General features: G+C 50.4%; 2 protein-coding genes across 7 annotated transcripts in view; one reads left to right on the plus strand and one right to left on the minus strand.

The window, feature by feature from the left end:
- Window positions 1–19465, plus strand: part of LOC144178843 (beta-1,3-galactosyltransferase 1-like) — a 116235-nt gene extending 96770 nt beyond the window's left edge. For all 6 annotated transcript variants that reach the window (XM_077706975.1, XM_077706978.1, XM_077706977.1 and 3 more), the window contains exon 2: window positions 17133–19465. In XM_077706975.1, the coding sequence (XP_077563101.1) occupies window positions 17133–18083 (951 nt within the window). In that variant the 3' untranslated portion in view covers window positions 18084–19465. The remainder of the gene's footprint in view (window positions 1–17132) is intronic.
- The window catches only part of LOC144179771 (uncharacterized), a 78970-nt gene continuing 76424 nt past the window's right edge, over window positions 19463–22008 (minus strand). The window contains exon 10 of the mRNA XM_077708210.1: window positions 19463–21246. Within this exon, the coding sequence (XP_077564336.1) occupies window positions 20743–21246 (504 nt within the window). The 3' untranslated portion in view covers window positions 19463–20742. The remainder of the gene's footprint in view (window positions 21247–22008) is intronic.

Raw genomic sequence — 22008 nt, forward strand, 5'->3', positions numbered from 1 at the left:
AGGTTACGCGCCCAGGCGGACAATTAACTTTTTAGTGGCTGCAGTAAGCAGGCATGTTTCTATTAAAACGTTTAACGCAATCGTGTTTCTACGCAGCTTCATTTGGCAGAATTCTTCTAGCGCATCCGCACTCCGAGATATCGAACCGCGACGTTTAACTGCCGTTCGCATGATTACGCATGAAAGACGGCGAGGACCGGCGCAAAGCTCCTCCCTTTTGTTCTGTGTTTCGATAGCGGTTCCTAGTACTGCAGATTGCGATAACGCCAGCCAAGACCGAAAGGGTGCCAGTTGTCACTTTTGCCTATGCCTCCACCCCGTTGTCAAACTAAACACCGTACACCGCGGGCACGTCACAAAAGGGAGGAGCTTTGCGCCGGTCCTCGCCGGCTTGCATGCATAATCATGCGAGCGGCAGTTAAACTTCGCGGTTCTATATGTCGGAGTACGGATGCGCTAGGAGAATTCTGCCAAATGAAACTGCGTAGAAACACGATTGCGTCTAACTTTTCAATGCAAACATGCCCGCTCACTGCAGCCACTAAAAAATTCATTATTCAATTTTAGTTAATTAAGCCACCGGCATCGATAGATACCACCTCATTTTGTGTCCTCCTGGGCGCATAACCTCACTGTAGAGGTGGTCTTCACGTACATTTAAGCGCCTAATTAAAAAAAATAGACTTGTCGACTTAACTTTGATCACCCTGTATATACGTGCACTGGCAATTAGAAAAGGTGGCTGCACTCGTGTCCACCTTCACAAATCTTTCGGCTACACTTGTTCATCAAGGCAGAGATGTCACAGAAGTAAATTAAAGCCTGCCGTGTGAGGGGATAGGGCTGCCTTTTGGCAATGCTTACTTGGCTGAAGTTCGTCTTTGTAAAACCGCCTGTACAACCAAAGTTGCCCAAATGTCAAGTTGTCCAAGTACTCTCCGTCGACTCGTACCTCTACGCTCAAGTATCCTGATAATCCCCTCGAGGCAGGCTGAAAATGTGCATACTTTACGGGGAGGTAAACGGCGCGAAAAAAATCAGAGCCAGTTGGGAACTTGGGAGGAAGGGAGATGGAGAGAGAGAGAGAGAGAGAGAGAGAGAGAGAGAGAGAGAGAGAGAGAGAGAGAGAGAGAGAGAGAGAGAGAGAGAGAGAGAGAGAGAGAGAGAGAGAGAGAGAGAGAGAGAGAGATTATTTAAATGAAAAAAAAATAGAAAGGTCGGCCTGTGGTAGGGAATATGGCCAGCTATTCAGTGTGTGGTAAGGGGGAAGAAAGAGCGTGGATGGACCATGAGAGAGATGAAGATTGCGGATAAATGAATAAATGGTACTGTGCAGAAGATGTCTATACTTATGCAGTGCACGTGTTAAAGTTCAGCCTGTCGGGCCCCAACTACAATATAGCTGCGAGGCCGCTGTTGCGCGGACATGTCAGCACTGCTTTGAATGCCCTGTGCGAACGGTGACAGGAATAACAGAGGGCTAGAAAGCTAGTGTCGCAAAAGGCGCCATAGGCGCATGTTAACTTAGTTTAAAAACCAGTCTAAACCAAGGCGTTCGTACGTCCACAGGCGAAGGTAGGTGTTCCTCCACATGCACCGAAAAAGTAAACACTCTTACCGACAATCCTTTCCTGTTCTTTGTTGTTTTATTTTTGTTAAATATATTTCCTTTGTTTTATTATGCTACGAATTAATGGCCTGTTAAGAGCTTCATTTTATCAGCTCGATTAATAAATGTCTGCGCGTATGTACACAATTCGGGATGTCGCTTCGTTTGGCTTCGTGAGACGAAGGAAAACACCGTTCACTCGCAAATAAGCAACAACGGCGTGGTGCATGAAAAAAAAAAAAAAAAGTAGCGAGTATCGATCTCGATGCCGAACGCGAGTAAATGTACGGGCACCCGCATACACTACCCTGCCGGCTGAACGTAGCTTTCCGGTCGCTCATTGTGTGTTGTACGCGACTGGGCCGGTCTGTCCTTGCAACAAGCTGCGTTAAGCGCGTGTCCAGGGGTGGAAGGCAGGTCCGCGGGTCCACCCTTTTTGCACGAACTCTTGGCGTGCGTGGCGTGGAAGGCGGGTGACTACTAAAATTTGCGAAAAACCGATGCAAAAAAAAAGTACAGGTAATAATAAAATCCGGGGTCGATAATGCAGACCCGCGCGGACGCTCTCATCAAGCCTTCCAAAATCCTGGGCTCAGACCGCTGGCGCACGGGCGAAAAAGCGGGCCATCAAAGCTCGGGCGATCAATGCACCCCGTCTCCCTTTCTTGCTTCCTTGACCGACCTGTTGTCGTGGTGCCGTTCGCGTGCGCTTCATTCTTTCGGGACGCAGCTACGCGGCCAGGCAGTAGTGGGGCCTCCCGGTCGCGAGTACCCGCGGCGATTCTGTTCATTTCTTCTTTACTTCGGTTAACCCGACGGTGTGCTTAAGCGGAGTCACGTCGTCTATATGATGCACGCGAGCTCGCCGTCGCCAAGTCGCCGAACGGGACGGATGCCGAGCGTTCGATTGGAAGTCGCGAAGACAACGACGACGCGTCCATTCTCGTTACGGGAGTCGTGGCGACGGCTGGCGCCGCCTTTGGGGACGCTGCTGCTCTCCGACGCTGTCCCGTGCCGAATGCCGGGACGTCGTCGTCAGCGACGCCTCCTTCCATCGACCGCGTGCGGCGCCACTGTGAGTGCGAACGAGAGCCGTATGTCGGCTACGCGCGCTCACGTGTTTTTTTAAATGTTTGAGTAGCTCAACGAGAGTTCAACGAGGATATCCGTCTGTCCGTCTCTAACGTTTGTTGTGTCACGCTTTTTACCTGACTGCTTATATTTCCCCCTGTAAACTGGGTTCCCAGCCGGGCACTTGTGTGTATTAGTGAAGGCGACTTTAAAGGGGATCGCTCTATATCGCTATAGATGGGTCCACGGGGTCTTATGGAAGTATTTAAGAAAACGCAGTGGCGCCACCTCACTTTGATGTACTTCTTATTTGATCTCTTGTCTTCCCGTTTTGTCTTCCGAGCAATGCGTTGTGCATAGTAGTGACGCCGACTCTAAAGGCAATCCGTACATTCGACACATGGAGTTTTATGGAGATGTTTAATACAAGTTCCTTGGGCTTTCACGTTTTCGTATATACTTTTTGTATTGTGCTTAAAAATTCTTTCCCATAAACCTTTTTTGCCAGCAGTGAAGCCGACTTCAAAGGGTTCGGAATGTAGAGTTTCACAGGAATACGTGGGGTCCTTGGGGTATTAAAAAAAAATTGGGCCCATCTCCCCGCGAGGGGGACTCGAGTAAATGCGTCGCATAGGGGGTGGGTGTATTGCGTTAACGTTTAGTGTTTGGGGAGTTGGTGGTAGTGAATGCGTTGTATCAGCAGCTTCTTGACGTAGTTTGAATGAGTCAAGGATATAAGGCGCATTCGTAGCCTTTCATTCTGTGTCGGCTTTGTGGCGCAGTGGGAAGAGCACCATGTACCTCGCGTTCCGCCCACAGGTAGTGAATGCGTTGTATCAGCAGCTTCTTGACGTAGTTTGAATGAGTCAAGGATATAAGGCGCATTCGTAGCCTTTCATTCTGTGTCGGTTTTGTGGCGCAGTGGGAAGAGCACCATGTACCTCGCGTTCCGCCCACAGGTAGTGAATGCGTTGTATCAGCAGCTTCTTGACGTAGTTTGAATGAGTCAAGGATATAAGGCGCGTTCCTAGCCTCCCATTCTGTGTCGGCTTTGGGGCGCAGTGGGTAGAGCACCATGTACATTGCGTTCCGCCCGCAGGGTCGAGGGATCGAAACCATGCGCCGGATAGTATTTTTTTTTATATAGTGTAGGGGGAGGGGTACGGACTACGAGTACGGACGTCAACGCGGGTGACATCGTGAGTTACTGAAATGCTCTGCATTTAAAACGTTCATGCACCCGTCCAACAACGACGATGGTTGAACGCGAAGCTTTCTCGTGATGGATTCTTTGGTTGGCCTACCCCACACTGCGGGTATGTGCTACCCTGGAGGTACGCACCACTTTTCTAGGATACCCACACCAACTGTAAGGTGTGCACTGCGTAGGCCTAACGTTTGGGTTTGGCATGTACGGCGCGAATCGGTAAGTGCTGCTTGGCGTTCAGTGAGCAATATTTTGAGTGGGTGCCGGTTTGAGGTGTTAAACCCCAAGATGTGACGTCAGGCCTAACGTCGTAAACCTCAAAATTGGAAGTTAGGTCTAACATCTTTCTCTAACAGTCTTACGACACGCAGAGCAACGCCGTTCTTCTCGTGATGGATTTTCTGGTTGTCGTCTGCCCTTTACAAACCGCTTCGACCATGTCGAAAGGGGGCAATCGGATAGACGCCGGCTTCATTGCGCGAGAAACCCAGGTTCGATTCCGGCCGGCCAAGGGGAGCGTTTTCTTCTTCTTTCACTTGACCCACGATCACTCATCATCACCGCCAGAAAAAGTTGGATTTCCTGAAAGTCGTAATGGCGTACAAAGGCATCAGTGGAGACACTAATGCTTCTCTTTAAAAGGCCCTATCCTACTTCGGTGTTGGGCTGCTTACGAGACGCCGGGGAAGGTGTCTTCTAGCATTGCATGCATGTGTTGTGTGAAGCCGTCTTCAGAAGGGCTGAGTGTAATACAGCGGTTTTGTAGCGTGAGCTACACTGGATGAGGTTTAGCAGTTTCGCGTGGCTCCTGGAGAGCCGTGCTGCGCATGCGCGAGGAGCAGTGACGTCACACGGCGCACAGAACGTTGCTCGCTTCCCGGCGTCTCTCACACACCCCACGCGCCCAGCCTCTTCGCCGATCTCCGTGCCGCACGTGGCCGCCCGGTCCACTTGATGATCATGCGAGGGGTGGCCGGGTGTTGAACCGATGTCTCGTGCGTCCCAGAAGCCCCCAAAAGCCACCCCGTTTCTTGGCCAATCCTCCACGTGGGTATGTGCCACTAGAAGAGGAACATCAACAACACCGGCGTGAGCCTGTGGAACCAGCTTAGCTCTGGGGCGATTGGTAACGCTACGCCGGACCCGCTTGGTAAATATACATGCCACATATTGCGTATACCGTGTGTGTGTCATTGAAGCAGCAGTAAGCATGCTAATCAAGCTAATCGTAGACAACCGGGAAAGCTAAGAATAACCAGCTGAACCTTCGCTCACGCTACGTATATCTTGGCATAGCCGAGCTAAGCCACTGCTAATTTTTTTCTGAAACCGACTTAAAAGGGGCTGTATGTATAACACTGCAGTTTTTCTGCAAGAGCCACCTTTCTGCAATATTTTCGCCAAGATTTTCAACTCCCCTCCCCGAATACGAGCCGTCGCGTACCACGAAAGTGTTAACCGAGTTGACTAGGAATTTTGATGGTTAGAAAGGTAGCGCGAGCAAGTGCGTCGAAGAACCGCAGGGCGAGCGCATAAGATACCAAGCAAACGAACCAGCATCGCCTGGTTTTGATGCTGCTTCTGTGGCACTCGCGACCAAGTGATACGAGATAGCTACGCGGCGAGATATTAGAGGATTTATTGGCGATGAGGAATGCCTTATTGGAATTGCAACTTAAAACATTCTTACGCCCAACCAGACCCCTTGCCCAGTCTAAGTTTATTTTAGCAGCAGCTCTCGCAAAACCGTTACTTCTGACTGCTACACCACGGCACGTACCGTGGCACCCTAGCACGTAGTAGTTTCCATAAGTCTTTCTGGTGCTGCCATTGCTGCATTCTTAGAAATGACGCCAGAAAAAGACCGTCTGTGCGTTTCCGCATGTGTGCTCGCGGTCGACCCACTTGTTTCCGGGCTTCACTAATTCCCGTATTGGTGCAGATCATCTCGGAGGGGCGTCCTGTAAACGCCAATGCACCTAAAAAAAAAAAAAAAAAAAAACCTGTTCGTGCGCGTTTGTCGCAGCATTTTCGGCTGCGGTACGATGCAAATCGTCAGAAGCGCGGTGTTTTGTGCCACCAGGGACACATAACATATGGACCCGCAGTTAAAACGCTGACAGCACTGCAGTGAAAATAGAGTTAGAGAGCGCTCGTGAACTAAATACGAACTTTAGTTGGTTACGCTTCATTTCAGTGACACTTATTCTTTTATGACGAAAGTGAAACTGTGAGAGCCGCGCGCACTATCGGATGTAACGAAGAAATATTTGTCCAGTAGGCTGAGAGGCTACTTGGAAAAACTTTCGGCGTTCGAAGCTGCAGAAGTAGAAAAGGCCCCCTTTGTTCGTGGACACTGTAGAAAACTTCATCCTACTCAGTGCTGTGAATATTAGCCACCAGACAAAGATCACATCCAGCCTCGAAAAAATAGAAACGCAGGCCTGTTTTGTCAAACGAACCTAGTTCTTTTGTAATTTCCCGTTTCATGTTCTGGTTCATTGAGCTTGAAATGCCACAAGAAGAAAGATAACTGTTACCTTGTTTACAGTAAGTTCGAAGGTTAAAATTATGGTTTGTATCAAGGATTGTTGCAGGAGCCAGATTACCGATTGGTGTGGACCGATTTTTAGCTCTACTGTTACAACGAATATCGGATATAACGAACTAAATTACTGTCCCGATGATGCTTCGTTATAACGAGGTTCGACTGTACTGTCACTGCGCGTTGGAAGGATTAGGCTTCGCATCTTATTCCTGCCTTGTCAACCCTTTGTATGTCAGGGCTAGCCATTACGCTGCCGTTTCTTCCAGACTCGTGGCTTTCAAATCTCGTATTCTGCGCGCATTGAATGTCTATAGTCGCCCGTGCTTTTGTTCACATCGAGTGAACGTGAAACATGGGCGAACACAATGCAAACATTGAAGGTATCGTCAATGAAACAGGCTTGTGCATGGCACGCTTCAGTTCACATTCGACTTCTGGAAGGCGTCCGTGTTCGTCTGCTATCTTCCAGCTTTACTCAGCCGCTGGCTGGGACCCAATGACGTAGGCGGAAGAGTTCTGAAGGACCCACCGCGGTAGCTCAGTGGCTAAGGCGTTGTGCTGCTGAGCACGAGGACGCAGGTTCGATTCTTGACCGCGGCGGCCACTTTTCTGATGGAGGCGAAAAGCAAAAACGCCCGTGTGTACGATATTTCGGCGCACGTTAAAGATCGCCTGGTGGTCTAAATTAATCCGAAACCCTCCGCTACGGCGCGCCTCATTGCCTGTGTTGTGTCGGCCCGTTAAAACCTACAATCAATCGAATCAAATCATAGCGCTGAAGGGTTTGCGCAACCCCTTTGCCCCACGTTCATTTGCCTACGCATATAAATTCGGAGCTTTAAAATGTGGGGTGTGCTCTGCTCGAGATGTTTACGAACCGCTTCCGACTTCAAATCCTGACTCCGACGGTGCTGGGGCCAAACATTCACTTGAAGCAAGACGTGCGCGCACGTCAGATAGGGAAGATACCGCTACATTTTCCTCTGTAACTCGGGGCGAGAGACACACTTTCGCAACTCAATTTCGCTGCTCCGTTCAAATCACTGTGGCCGAGGAATTAAAAGGAAAAGTCGCCTGGCGTCGCCCTGAGTTCGTTTTAATCTTGTAAAGGATGGGTAAAGAGGCTCGTCGTACCCGCATATTTTACCCGTCAGACGACCCCGTCTCAAGCCCCGTGCTCAAAATGTTCCGCGTGCCTCTCGCCCTTTTTTTTTTTATTACGCCTTTACTTCTCTGGCTTATTACGTCCTTCCTGTTCCCAACTTTGCTTATTTCCACCTTGAAGAGATCGCCCTTTTTAAATGGATTTTCCCCCCTCTCATCTCATTACCCACCGTGGCCTCGGCATTTTTTATCTGGAAGAGGCTGCGAGACGAGTGGCGCCAGGGATGCCCTGACGCGCACGTTCCTCTCGAGGATAAATGGAGATGGCCGCCCGTACCGCCTGCCCGTAATTCCGTGCAGCGAGCACTTAGCTGCGGAACCACGGCTGATCGCGTCGTTAGGTACGGCGGGAATGCTCGAAAGAGCGCCATTTATTTAACTGTGCAGTCTGCGCTCGCCACGGCTGTGAAGTGAAGCGCCCGTTACTTTCCGAATTAACGTTTTTGAGCAGAGAAAATTGGGCGGCGTTGGTAAAATGTGCAAGCGACCAAAAGCTCCTCTAGGAAACCAAAGGTGACGAAAAATCGGCGGGCTTTGTTTCTTCGAGAATACTCACCTTAAGGAAGCTTAAAATGCGTTGCTTTTCTTTTTAAAAAAGCCCCGCATCGAGCTTAGTGCACCAGATAGTCGTTACAGCCGGAACGGCACGTACGATGGTACGGCTCAGGCTCCACTTACTGGAACAGCCTCATAAGTCATTTGAACGTTTCCCATTTTCTGGAGCTTTTACAGCAGTAGCGAAATATGCTGCAATCAACACACCGGCATTGTCTTGTAGGGTGCAAAAGACATACTTCGTTTTTCGCTAATATTCAGTTTATCGCATATCGCCGCGAAGAAAGAATTACGGCGCCGTTTCACGTGCAGAGCCTTTCTCATATTTTTGTAGGCCACACCAAAAGTTTGTGGCCCACAAAGAGATCAAAGCAAAAGTTTACTGTTCAAGTAGGACAGAACTCTTTTGCAACTGTAAGAAATAAAGGCGCTCAGTCGCATACTTTCTCGAAGTCGGGCTCGAGAAGTAAGGTCCTATTTTGCACCTTCGTGGCCCATTACCTTTGGCGTGGCTTAGAGACTTTTGACAAAGACTGCACTTCCGAAACACAATGAAATGACTCCTATTCCCTTTTCGATGAGGTACGCAGTGGCCCCCGTGGCGATACGACCTCCGGAGTTCTTCCGCAGTTGTCGCTGTATACAGCGTTAACGGTTGTGAGCTAATCTGACTGACGAAAAGTAATATGTATTACCAGAGTCTTTCAATGCTTTACTGGTCACGAAACTGCTCCGTAACTCAATGGGAGAGCTTCATATGCTGCGTTTGGCCGCCGCGCGGTGGCGCCACCCTCTCACTGAGGTCACTCCTCGGGCGGCGTTGCGCTGGCTCGAACGGCGGAACCGCGGCGAGTTGTGTTTGTTTTGTGCGGGAAAAAAATGTAACGGGCTATCACACTCTTGTGATGCGACTTAAGTAGTGTGACGACGATGCCGAACATGTGTTGCGTCCCGGGATGTCGTTCCTTGTACAACGATACCACAGAAAATGTCTCCTTGTTCTGTTGACCGAGCGACGGGCAGCTGCGTGAGAATTGGAGGCGCGCCATTCCGAGGCAAGCAAAGGGAGATTTCAGCTTTGATTATAAATGTGCGACAGTGTGTGGAAATGCACTTTGTGTGAGAAGGGAAAAAGCAATGTACTATTTTGAGAGCATCGTGGACCTAGAATTGTACAAGGCTAACGTAAAGCCGGCTTTTGTCATATCAGTCAGGTTGCAGCGGTGCTCCATTACCTGTTTGCAAACTTGTATTACCTTGCGCTCAGGCTCGCGTGTAAAAAAGCTTCGGGACGTCCTTGTGCTTTTACTTTTCATATTTCCGCGAATTATCCCTGAGGATTCGTTTTGTTTGTTTTGTAACCGCGCGTGGCCGATTCCGGTTTCTTATCTGGCGTTTCAACCGGAGCGCCCATTTGCTCTGTTTGTCGTACGTCCCGTCAGGCAATATTGTTTGATATGGAAAGGGTGCCACCTTGTTGATAGCTTGATTTTTTGTTTCTTCGACAATGTTCTCAATCCCATTTCCATGGATCTGAAATTAATAACGTTCCGAGAGTAATGCATGCATAGCAAACGCCGCGCAACTCACTTTATCGACGTTCATCTGTGCACGTCAGCCCTCATTCACACAGCCGTCACCTTCTCCGTCACGGCACCGTCACGTCAACGAAAAGCGACGTTGACGGAACGGAGAAGTGTTCAGACTGGATCTACACGGGAGCTTTCCGTCAGATTACAGGGTCGTCTGCCTAGTGATCAGTTTAGCCTAGACTTGAGCGTTTTTAATCTAAAAAGTAAAGAAAATGGTTTGGGCTCACTTTTCGCGAAATTTAGCCGTAAAAATTTGTTTTTCTGATTAGCTGGTTTAGCGCGGGGCATGGTCACGTCACGTTGACGTGACGGAAACGTAGAGCTCGGCCTCCCGTCACCGTCGCACCGTTTTCGGCGAGAAATCGGTCGAAAAACGGCGCCCATGACGGAAGACGGTGACGGGACGGTGACGTGACGGGGTGAAAAACGGCTGTGGGAATGAGGGCACTGCGGACTGCTTCTTCGACGTTTGTGTTTCATTCTAGTCTTTTCTAGTGCAGGAGATCGTTAGCTCGCTGCGTTCAGAAAAGCTTTGCTTCGTTCTTGGCTACGTGGAAATATTCTGTTTTCTCCGCGTGCTGCACATCGCAGCGCGAAAAAATAAATTTTTGTACGCTGGACCAGGCTCTTTTGTCTTCCTTCGTAACATTGATTTTTTTTGTTGCGTGTGATAAAATCAGTTTTATTGTTCTTCTTTCGCTTCCTGTTTTTTTTTTTTTTTTTCAAGTATTGCAAAGCGTGGATGCAGAAAGACACATGGTGCAACATATATTTCTTCGTGTTTTGATCCTTCGCGTTTCTGCAGCGGTTTTAGATGTTCTCAAGTATGTAACAACTCATCGAAACGACAATACTATTGGGCTATCTTTTTTAGCGTTCTGTGCATTCCAGAGCAATCAACGGATTCATTAAGCGTAGTCTGAACGACGCGTACTTGGTTTCTTTCAGTTTTTTTATTGTATTATCGATAGGCCCGCAGCATTCCGTGACTACACAGCTACCGTATATGTGGTAATTACAGCTTTGCTTTACGAAAAGAAGCAATATAGATTTAAAAATCCGTAAACACGATGGCGCAGCGCTTGTGCCAGAGCACGCAGAAGCCGTTGCCGTTCGCGGCCGAAGTATACGGTATCTTGCTTCGAAAACTAAAACCCCATTGAAGGCAGGTGATACACACAATGACTGGACTATTCATCGCTAACTACTACGAAAAAAAAACACACTTAATCAGCGCGCAGACACCAAAAGCAGCAAGCGTTTGCGCACGCCAAGAGCTGGCCAATATGCCGCACGCGCGGCGGCTGGATGACCTTCGTGCGGCGGTGGCGCCTGTAGCGGCGCGTGCGGTCCCTATATGAAACGAGCGCCGGAGTTTCGTGACCAGTAAAACATTGAAAGACTCTGGTATTACCCAGTACGTCTGGCTTCAAATGGTGATCGCGGCAGTTTTATTATATATGTTCCGCACGGCAAGCTAACCCGGTGTAATTCTCAAGGTACGAAAGCTTGTGCAAACCCTAGCGGCGGCTCCTGAGGCGTTGCAGACGTTTTCGTTTGGGCAACGGTCAACGAGAGAGAGAGAGAGAGAGAGAGAGAGAGAGAGAGAGAGAGAGAGAGAGAGAGAGAGAGAGAGAGAGAGAGAGAGAGAGAGAGAGAGAGAGAGAGAGAGAGAGAGAGAGAGAGGGGTGGAGGGAGGGAGAGAGAGGGAGAGAGAGACTAGGGGCCTGTGCGCATCATTATATGAAAGGCATCTAACGAGCTACAAATAGACAACAAGTTTATATCGCGGACCTTGTTAGCGGTATAAGCATGCACTCCGTCCTATCCCGGGAGATCGGCAGCAGGTCACACGTTACCCAGTTAGCTACCCCACTTCTGTTTTTTTTTTTTTTTACTCTGCTTGAAAGTGCTCAACTATTGAAGCTATAAGCTGTGTCCCTCAAGCCGACCCGGAATTCTTTTCTGGCCCACACGTTCGAAATTTATGCGTCGGTACTTTACATTTTGTATGCTTTGCATATTTATTCTAGTTGTGGCGTTTAGTACCATCTTTCACTGCCTTCCTGCGACCGAAGTGTCGGCTCTTCCTCGTTTGCAAGTACTCGCTTTTTGTGGTCTTTGTACGCATTCGCAGCTTTCTGTTCTTGTTATTTTTTCCATGCTTGTCTCCACAAATGTATGCTTAAATAACGCAGCGTTAACAATCTCACCATTATAGATGCACGATTTCCCCCTTTGCTGTGATGCATGCATCTAGCCCTCTGACGGGGACTCCCTGAACGACCTCGCTCATTCGGAGCTCCGGCTTCAAGTACGCGCTTTCACGTCCGCGTATAGCTCCGTCTTCCTTTTATCTTCTTCTTGTTTTCGTTTTCTTCCCTTTTTGTCTGCATTGCGGAGAACGCTATAACGTTGAAGAAATGACTACCATATATGTCTGAGCCCTTCTCCTCACACAACGCTATTTGGATGTTCTCTGCGGAGCACTTTTATCCGCGCCCTTTCATTCCGGTTTGCCTTTTATTGATGATAGCCGCTGTCACATTAAAAACGCCAAGCGACTTTTTTTTTTTTTTTTTTTTTTTTTTTTTGAAGGGCGAAGCTCCTGTGGCCCGATTAGGGGTGCGCTTGAGAAGGCCGTTAATACCGCTGCTCCGGCGCCAAGCCACCCCGGCCCGGGCATTCCCGTCATCCCTCTTGGGCCTGCTGTAATGATTCCATGGCTTTTTCAATGGACGGGGCTCTCGAGATAAGCAGCCCGGGTTTTTTAATTTTCCCGCCTCGAACCACGAGAGGCGCATGCGAAGGCTGGAGACAAGGGCGTGGGTGGTGATGGGGAGCGCAGCTAGCGATTAAGCGAAATGGAACCCAACTCGTTACCAGTGGGAATGAACGGGGCTCTGAAATATGCCGTGAAGAGTGTTCCGTAACATATTTCCACAGCGATGTGTGAATAGCCGCCTCTTTAAATTAATATTCGCGTCGGTAGGAACGCGCTCCTGCGGGAACTACGACGGCAACAGCGTTAACGCGAACCAAGGATGTGGTCCGTGAAACGAGCCTGATTAGCTCGCCGAGAATGCGTTGAAGAGGACGAATAAGCAGTTCCTTTTCAACACTGTTAACGGCCTTTAAAGGGACCCTTGCCACCCTTTTTTTTTGAACGTGTGAAATGCTTTCATAACCCACTCAACAAGTTCATCCAGTACCCGCCGCGGTGGCTCAGTAGCTATGGCGTTGTTCTGCTCAGCACAAGGACGAGGGTTCGATTCCCGGCCGCGGCGGCCGCTTTTGTGATGGAGGCGAAAAGCAAAAACGCCCGTGTAATTGATATTTCGGCGCACGTTGAAGATCCCCAGGCGGTCAAAATTAATCCGGAGCCCTCCACTATGGCGCGCCTCATCGCCTGTGTAGCGTCGGTGCGTTAAACCCTACAATCAATCAAATTCATCGAGTACCCAGAGTTGAGGGGTTACAAGTACCCTAACCAAAAATTACTGTTCTACGCCCATCTTATATTTTTTTAAAAATGCCCAGAAAGGCGTTGTAGGCGCGCTCGAATGACGTCCTTCTAGCGATGTCGCGGCTATTGGCCTTCTTCCTTTGGGATGTATAGTAATAAACGCATTCGACAGCCTCTTTAAAGGACATCTCAGCCAAGGTAATGCAGAAACTGGAAGGCGTATCTCCTGCGACGAGCAAATCACTCAGTTTCGCTCTGTGCTGGCGATAACTAAGGCTTTCTCAGTGCTTCCAGGCACGAAGGAAAGACTGAAAGTGTTTATCGCAGTGTTTCAGGGTCCCTTAAACTTCCCTAAACTTCAGGGTCCCTTAAACTTAAGCCTGACTGCAGGTGTGGTGCCAGTTAGTATATCACGCCTTCACGCCTATCAACTAACAATTAAACTGCATGCCGAGAGCTATATATTTGTGAGTTAATAACATTCTTTAACCTACGAAACTTTTAAGCGTGTTTATTCCGGCAAAAGCGCGAACCAACAATCGCCACTTGCTAAGACGGACTAAGACAAATGTGCGGGCGGTGCGCCGCCAATGCTTTACAGCGAAGCTGTTAGCCTCTAGTAGGTCGGAAATTCCGTGTCGTAGACAAAATCCCAGGCATGACCCAGCAGTTCTCGCCTAAGACGCCGAGCGCACGTGTCAGGCTAATCAGGCATACAGCATAGAGCTCAGCATCTTTTAAAAAAACCACAAAACAAGCATCGAAACCGCATTATGGACGTTAATGCGCCTGTGAACAATGGGACCCCACACACACCATGTGTTCCTCGTAAAGATTGTTTGCAGGTTATGTTTGAAGGCTAGGCAGGATTAGTGCCACTAAATAGAGCAGTTCTTGCCCAAGACGCTGAGTGCATGCGTCAGGCTATGAGGCAGGACCCAGCATTTGCCGCCAGAGAAGCCGAGCGCAAGACGAGAAACATTTCCTACCCTCCCCCATCAGCATTTGTAGTGGTTTACAACTAATTCGCTGGACATCCGCTTTCGCAGGGCGGGATGGCGACCATTTATGATTGATATCCGGTCTGAGTACTCCTACCCAGCCAGACCTGATGACCAGATCGTATCCGGCGAAGCTGCCAGGAGCACATCGGAAACATTTGTCGTTAGGCGAGTGCCTTCGTTCTCCCACGGCCGTTTTGTACTGCGTGGCTTAAATTTCACGTCCAGTGATCGAGTGACCGCGGTACGTTGGGCTGATAGCACCTGGGTCCACTTAGGAACTTGGAAGAGAGAGCGCCGTGCAAAATTTGTTATGCATGACGGCGACGTAAATGCATTATGCATGGACGAATTACCATGCTATGGCGGAAAAGCAACTAATTTCATGTCTGCGGCCGAAGTGTTGGTAGGGGAAGTATCGATGCTGCGTGGTGCCCTTCCTTCCCACATGCAATATGACTCCGTGTCCGTACTTAGATCATGGCGCATATTTGTTCACGCCAGTCGCTGCCCCGTCGAGCACAAACTGTGCCCTCTCCCCTTCGTCTCTCGTTTGAGGGAAAGCTGCCTTGCAGGCTCCGTGGTCCACAGCCGCTAAAGAACATTACTTTTGTTGACGTTTCGATCCCCGCCGTCACGCTTTCGTGTATTCATATATACGCGTACGTTGCGTGCGGGCGTCCTGTTTTCAGTTCTTCAGCGAAGGGCGGAACACAAGCTGGGCTGAAGATAAACAGCGTGTAAACAGTGATTCTGTTTGCATTGAGACACTGCGTCGCGAGCTACTTTTGACAAATCTTGTATGTGCTGGATGATTGAACGTGTCAACCTCGGTGATGTTTCTAGTGGACTTGGGGCCGTGGGTTTGGTTTATTCTGTTGTACATGTTCCAGTGTACCGAAGTAAATGAAAAGCGAAGTTATTCGTCCACACGATACGCGGCTCCCCATTGGCATTGGGGCAAATGAGAAAAAGCGTGCGTTTCAGAAAGTTGTTAGTTAGGCCCTGGAACTGGGAAGGGGAACCACGGGGTCTGATTTAAAATGTGTAACACTGTAGATTGTTTTCAAGCTCTGTGTGTTTATGGCGTTTTTTATTAATTTGTGATCAACTTTTTGTAGCGAGACTATAGCGTAAGCTTCCATCTTTTCATTACAATTTTCGTGTCTCAGTCAATCAATCAATCAATCAATCAATCAATCAATCAATCATTATTCAAGCGGCGTTTTCGCTCGTGATTCGCTTTCTTTGGATGGAACCCGTTTTACGAACAGGACTAGTCGCAGAAGGCAGCTAGTAGGTTCTTAGTCCCGAACGAGAGAGAGATGAATATTTATGTATTCAAAAGATTAGCTCCAAGCTAAATAGGAGCTGGGAACTCCAATCTTTGGAGCAGTTTGAATGTATAATGGCTATCCCAATGAAACCCCGAGGTAATTCGCCTTAGAAATGTTGTATTGCTTAAGGTATTGTGGAAACGCTACCAATCTGGATTTGGCATGTCTGCATGAAGCCTCTTCTCAGCTCGTGAGCAGAAGATAAAAGACGCTGCTCAGGCTGGCGTCGATCCCGGGTCATCACAGTTGCCACGTTAATGTCTTACTTGTACACATGAAATCTTTTTTAGGTGCGAAGCATCTCATGCTCGGGGCTGTGTCCCTCCCTCCCTTGTTGTCCGCCGTCCGCACTCTACTGCGCATGCGCGTCTCTTCAGCCCCGTCAGCGTTTGGGCTGACGTCAGCGCAGTACACTATAAAAATAAATAGTTAGGCGGCGCCCGGTTTTGATGCCACGACTCTCTGGCCGGAACGGGAGGTACGTGGCGCTCTTCCCACTGCGCTACAAACCGAGACGGGAGCATGCGCTACGAACGTGCCTTATGTCCTTCACTCATTCAAACTACGTCAAGAAGCTACTGATGCAACGAAGGCACGCGAAGCTGAACGTCACCGGAAACGGCGAACTGAAAACTGTAGAGGAGGATGTGGAATTTCCCCTGGGAAAGCTGTGGCGGGAAGGGCCACGAGCCTTGCAACTCAACCAGAGAAGAGGACGAAGAGGGCGTGCAGCGGGGTAGGAGCGTGAGCACGCAATAAAGAAAGACGAGAACCAGGAGGTGTTCGATCAGGTAATGCGGGTGTCGGTCTCTTCGCTGTCTCTACATTTCTCTGTCTCTACATGGGGGTTCACACTACGTTCCCATTCGTGCTCCGATAAATGAAACAACATAACGGCAACACAATGGAACCTACACGGAACCCCCATGATGCTTCGCATCCTCCTCATGGTTCCCCACGGGAAGATGGTGTAATTTTTTTTTTTTTTTTTGTGGAAGCGGAAGGGAAAATTTAAGAAAGTCGACTCGGAGAAAAATTAACGCGGGGAGCATCAAGCCATGTTTGTAACAAAATCGGTCGTTTTGCTAACTTGCTTCCACACAAAGCAAGTTAGCTAAAAGCAACATGATGCGCATGTTGGTACGGGAATACAGACAGAAAGAGATGAAGAGACAGAGAGATAAATTTAATTCGAGTGACTCCACAGTCCGAGTCGCGCTGTCACTGGTCGTCTTCAGCCACCGTGTGGGCTCGAGAGCGTACACATTTTGAATGTTCCATGATTCCCTGGATGTGAAGCGGTCAGTTAACTTCGTATTAATCGAACCTATGCGCGACGTTTTATGACCAAATCTAAGCGCCACACCTACAATTACCAGTGAAGAAATCACTTTGGAAATTTCCGTACCAAGGTGCAATTTTCAAGGTGCTTAAGATGCAACGTTTATTTTACAAATTAATGCCTGATATTGCCTGAACAACACATCTTTTGCCATTTGCGACCAGCCTGATTTGCGTCGCTCCTGCGCGTCGTTCCCAGTGGTACACTGCCCGCTCCAACGTTTTTCCGTCTCGTCCGCAGGAGGACATGGCGTCGCTGACCGTGCGGCTGCTCCCCCGGCTGGCCGCCCTGGCCGTCTGCCTGCTGTTCTGCTACGGCATCCTGTACCGGAACATGAATAGCGGCCGTCACCGGCCCGATATGTCCTGGCTGCTGGCGCAGCAGAACCTGCGGCTTCTCGTGCCCAACGACTCGTCCCTGGTGGTGCCCGGCCCCCGCCACCCCTGCCCCCGCTTCCTGCTGGTGGTCGTGTGCTCGGCGGTGGCCAACGCGGCCGCGCGCCGCGCCCTCCGCGACACGTGGCTCCGGGACGCGGCCTCGCCGGCCGTGCGGGGCCTCTTCCTGCTGGGCCGCACGGCCAACGCCTCGCTCCAGGAGGAGGTGCGCGCCGAGAGCGAGCACTTCGGCGACATCGTGCAGGCCGACTTCCTCGACACGTACAACAACCTGACCGTCAAGTCGGTGGTGCTGCTCAAGTGGGTGGACCGCCACTGCCCGCAGTCGCGCTACGTCCTCAAGACGGACGACGACATGTACGTGAACGTGCCCAACCTCGTGGCGCTGCTGCGCGCCAAGGGCGGGCCGCGGCTCCTGATGGGCTGCCTCATACGAGGCGCCACGCCCGTGCGCGACTGGACCTCCAAGTGGTACGTGCCGCCGTTCGTGTACACGCACCACACGTACCCGGACTACCTGTCCGGCACCGGCTACGTCATGTCCAGCGACGTGATCGGGCCGCTGTACCGCGCGGCGCTTGACACGCCCTTCTTCTTCATGGAGGACATCTTCGTCACCGGCATGGTGGCGCAAAAGCTGGGCCTCAAGCCGGTCAACTCGAACGGCTTCAAGTTCTACAAGCGCAAGAACGACCCGTGCCAGTTCCGCCGGCTCGTGACGGCGCACTCGATGACGCCGGAAGAACTGCGCAGCATGTGGACCAAGGTGCACGACGGGTCCATCAAGTGCTCCTGATGGTGACCCCAGGGCGCCCCCGGGGCGCCTCCAGTGCGATCGCGAATGCCGTCGGCGGCGAAGAGAAAGCCGCCGCACCGAGCCGACAGCTCACGGAAGCCGGTTGGGAGGAAACACCGACGCGCCGGCAGCACTGTTCTGCTTGGTCAGCGCCGCGTGCCCTCCGCTACAATCGCCAGGGAATGAAGTCTCCCGCCTGTCTTGTTCATCCACCAGCATAGGCTTGGCCGCAGGCAGGTGCAGTTTCGGCGTGACAGGCTTAACTGTCTCAGCGTCCGTTAGGCTGCCTTTAATTCAGGAAAGCCGAGCTTGGTGGCAGCAGCAACAACGCAGAACTCGCAGCCGTAATAACTCGCTAGTCACAATACGTTGGTTGTTTTTATATTACTTTGTTATCGACGGTGGTGTTATCGATGCGATATGCACTCTTTTAATTCATCGAACTTACTTATCGGAACAAAATCCGCCAGCACCAATTAATAACGACGAACGGTATGCGCTATTCGAAGTAAGCTAGGCGGGAAACGAACTGAACAAATTTACGATCAAATTATTGAGAAAGAAATGCAAAAAGTTTTTCGCCTCGATTTCCGGTCAGGATCATCTTCCCAGTAGCTCGACACCGTCTACTCGCTGCCTCCTTCAGGCCAATTATGGAGAGGTCCGCTGATAAGAGAGAGGCCGGGCCCTGCATATGCACTTCGGGGTGCGCAGAGAAAGTACGCATTTTGGAACTCTTCGTTACAAGCCGAGTGAAGAAACGTGCGAACGCCGCCGACATGTGATATTACAGGCCGATGCTGCACATGTTCACTTGCACCTACTCAACCGGTGATGTGCATCGTCGTGTGAAAGGTGTCGTAATGCAAACTGCTTACTGCAGGCCGACTAGAGTCGCCTGGTGTTGTGCGCAATGGACTCCGCACGAGACGGTCTGAAACAAGTCAAAACTTTTCTTTGTTCGGACTGGCTGCACTACCGATCGCAGCGCGCATACGTAGAAAAGTCATGTTCCCAATCTTCGCAAGTGCCATGGCGTCAAGGAGTGTTGTGATCGCAGTCACCAGCAGTGAGAGAGAACACTGTACAGAAATCATTGGTTGCGTATAGAAATTTTGTTGCCCTTGTTTTGTTCTTTTATACGTAACTCGAAAGCACGTGCCGTTGGCGACGCTGTAGGTATGTCTTTTTATGCCGCGCGTAGACCGAAGATAGCCGTGAAGACTCATCGTCGTATGCATTTCAACGTGTCGACCGTACTTGTAGAAGTGCTGTAAACGTGTGACAAATAGCGCACCGGAACAAGTTTCGGAACAAGTTTGTACGTTGTTAACATAATGACGCTAGATTTTATATAAGAAGAATACAAACACTGATACTCACGTCCATTGTGTTTTTATTCCGCGCGAGGATTTCCGAGCCCCAGAAACATGTTTCTGTGTACCAGCTGAGGGGCCTACCTGCAAGACCTACCACGGTTGCGAGGTTGGATGTTTCTTCATTTTATACTAGAAAAAAGTTGTCAAGGCCAATGGCGCATCACGGAAGGAGTTGAGGTCACTCCCACTCGAATCTTGGAGGCGTTTATGCCACACAATTCCCCTGAGGCTTCGCTCAATGCACATCACCTTCTGGGCTGCTCAGTGCCATCGTGTTTTACGTCACAGCGCTTCAGTTATGTTGCACTGACGTAATTATATTCCATGGAGCGCACGTGCAAGCTGTTTTATTTTTTACACAGCACCAAACACAATTATTGACTCATCGCGAGATGCTTCGTGTTTTAAGCCCTGAGCCGTGTCCACTTGCATTACAGTTGAATCACGCGTAGCCGTTTGAAGATTACAGGTCATCCGTAGGAAGCGAGGATTCTTGCACTGTGACAGCCTGATGACCCGATTCCCGTTAAGCCATAATAACATTCACAAAGATGACACCATCGTCCAAACACAGCTTTCTGACGCGGTCTGATATGCTGTTTCCCTTGCAATACGTTATTTGTGCTACCTATAAGGTATAGGCAAATATCATGCTTTCTCAATGAGCTCATAGCTTTTCCTTTTGCAAGGTAATTTGGTTAAGGGTCCAGCTTATCACACACCCTGTATGTAATAAGCGCGGGCTGGGTACGGTACTGAATGTGCACGTGTGTTTGCGCACGCGCGTGCAGAAAAGCGTGTAGACGTAGCACGCTTTTAACACCATGTGGATGTAACACGATGTAACAGACTCCGTGTTTCGTTACAAACCTAATATTGTGTCGTACACCCCTTGTGAAAATTTTCTAGGCCAGTCCTAAGCCTTCTGGACCACAAAGAATTCAAAGAATAAGCTTTACCTTTCAATAGGAGGAATATATTTTATGACATTAAGAAAGGTGAATTCTTTAGCTCTCCCGCATAAAACGTTTCAGCCTCGCTCGGGACGCAAGCTTGTACATTGAATTTTCTGCGTCCTGCGCACTTTCGGCTTGGCCTAGAAAATTTTGACAAAGCCTGTACAGATGAGGCAGCCAGTGGTATAGGTCACTATCAGCTTGACAATAATTCAACGCAGTTCGCAGCACGCAACGCGACGCACGCGTGGACTCTTACTTCAAGCAAAGCTTGTTCAGAGCGCCGCGGCACAGGCATCCCTTGTACACCAGCGACGCCGTTCATCAGCTTCCAGACCCAGGAAGGGAGGAGCCCGAGCCGAAGATGTGCGCGATCTCTTCCAGGGTCTTTCCTTTGGTCTCGGGCAGAAACACGGCCACGAACAAAAAGCCGGCTGCCATGAAGCTGGCGAAGAACCAGTAGAGGCCGTCGTCGCCAAAGGCGCGCAGCATGTCGCCGTACTCCTTGGCGATGAGCGTGCCGCAGGCGAAGTAGAAGGCGATGAGCAGGCTGGTGGCGGCGCCCTTGACGTGCATGGGCAGCATCTCGCCCATCAGGATGGACGGCAGCGGGCTGAGGCCCACCGAGAAGCCCAGGAAGTAGAGGCAGAGCGAGAAGAGCGGCAGCCAGCCGTACGACGCCACGAAGCCGGGGCCCAGCGTGCGCTTGAAGTGGTAGAAGCTGCCTAGGGCGGCCAAGCTCGCGCACGACACGGCCAGCGAGAACAGCATGAGCGGCCGCCGACCGACACGGTCCGTGAGGCGCGTAGCGAGGCCGACGCACACCACCTGCGGGCGGGAAGGAGGAAAATTCGCTACCTGGGAGTTTGTTTTTAGGGCGTAGCCCTTTGGCGGCCGTCTCTGGGCTGAGCCGCGTCGCCGCCGTAACCGAGTGAACGATGGCAGGACCGACGAGTGAAAGAAAAAGCGAACGATGAAAGAAAGCAAAGGAGGAGAGTGTCGCGAAATTGGGAGGGGAGGGCGGCTCGCCGTAGCGGCGCGAGAGAGCGCTCTACAAAAGTGTGCGGTGGGGGAGGGGAAGGGGCAGTATGCTGTGCCCGCACGAGGCGCTCGACGGCACGACGCTTGGCGAAAACGTGAGGGGGACGTGCGCGGGACTATGATGTGCGTTAGCTTAAGAAGCAGTTCGCGGTCCCTTCCTGAGACGTGCTTCGCGCCGTCGACGCAGAGGCTCATCATCACTGCCGTCGAGATCACCCACGAGTGAGTGCTGCCTCAGCACACTGTTGCTGCGCCCAAATATCGCATTAGGGGGTATCGTAATCGCCAAGCAATTTTTTGCATTGTGGTAAGTTAGAACGTTCGTTTTTCCCAGTTTCTTGCATCTCGCATGGGTGGCTTGGAATACATTTACTTTCGCTTTTGATGCGCGTGTGGGTGCGTACTCGGTAAAGCTTAGGATCCCCTGCGCTGCGCCGACAAATAGCGGTACGACACAGCGGGATAGAGTGACTAAGCAAATAAGTATCAGTGGACAATTTGTTGGAGGACTTTTTACGATCACGTGATTCTCCTCGCGAACTTCTGGTT

The sequence above is a fragment of the Haemaphysalis longicornis genome, unplaced genomic scaffold, assembly GCF_048455015.1.
Source record: "Haemaphysalis longicornis isolate Haplotype H1 unplaced genomic scaffold, Haemaphysalis longicornis Haplotype H1 scaffold_4, whole genome shotgun sequence".
Taxonomy (NCBI): Eukaryota; Metazoa; Arthropoda; class Arachnida; order Ixodida; family Ixodidae; genus Haemaphysalis; species Haemaphysalis longicornis.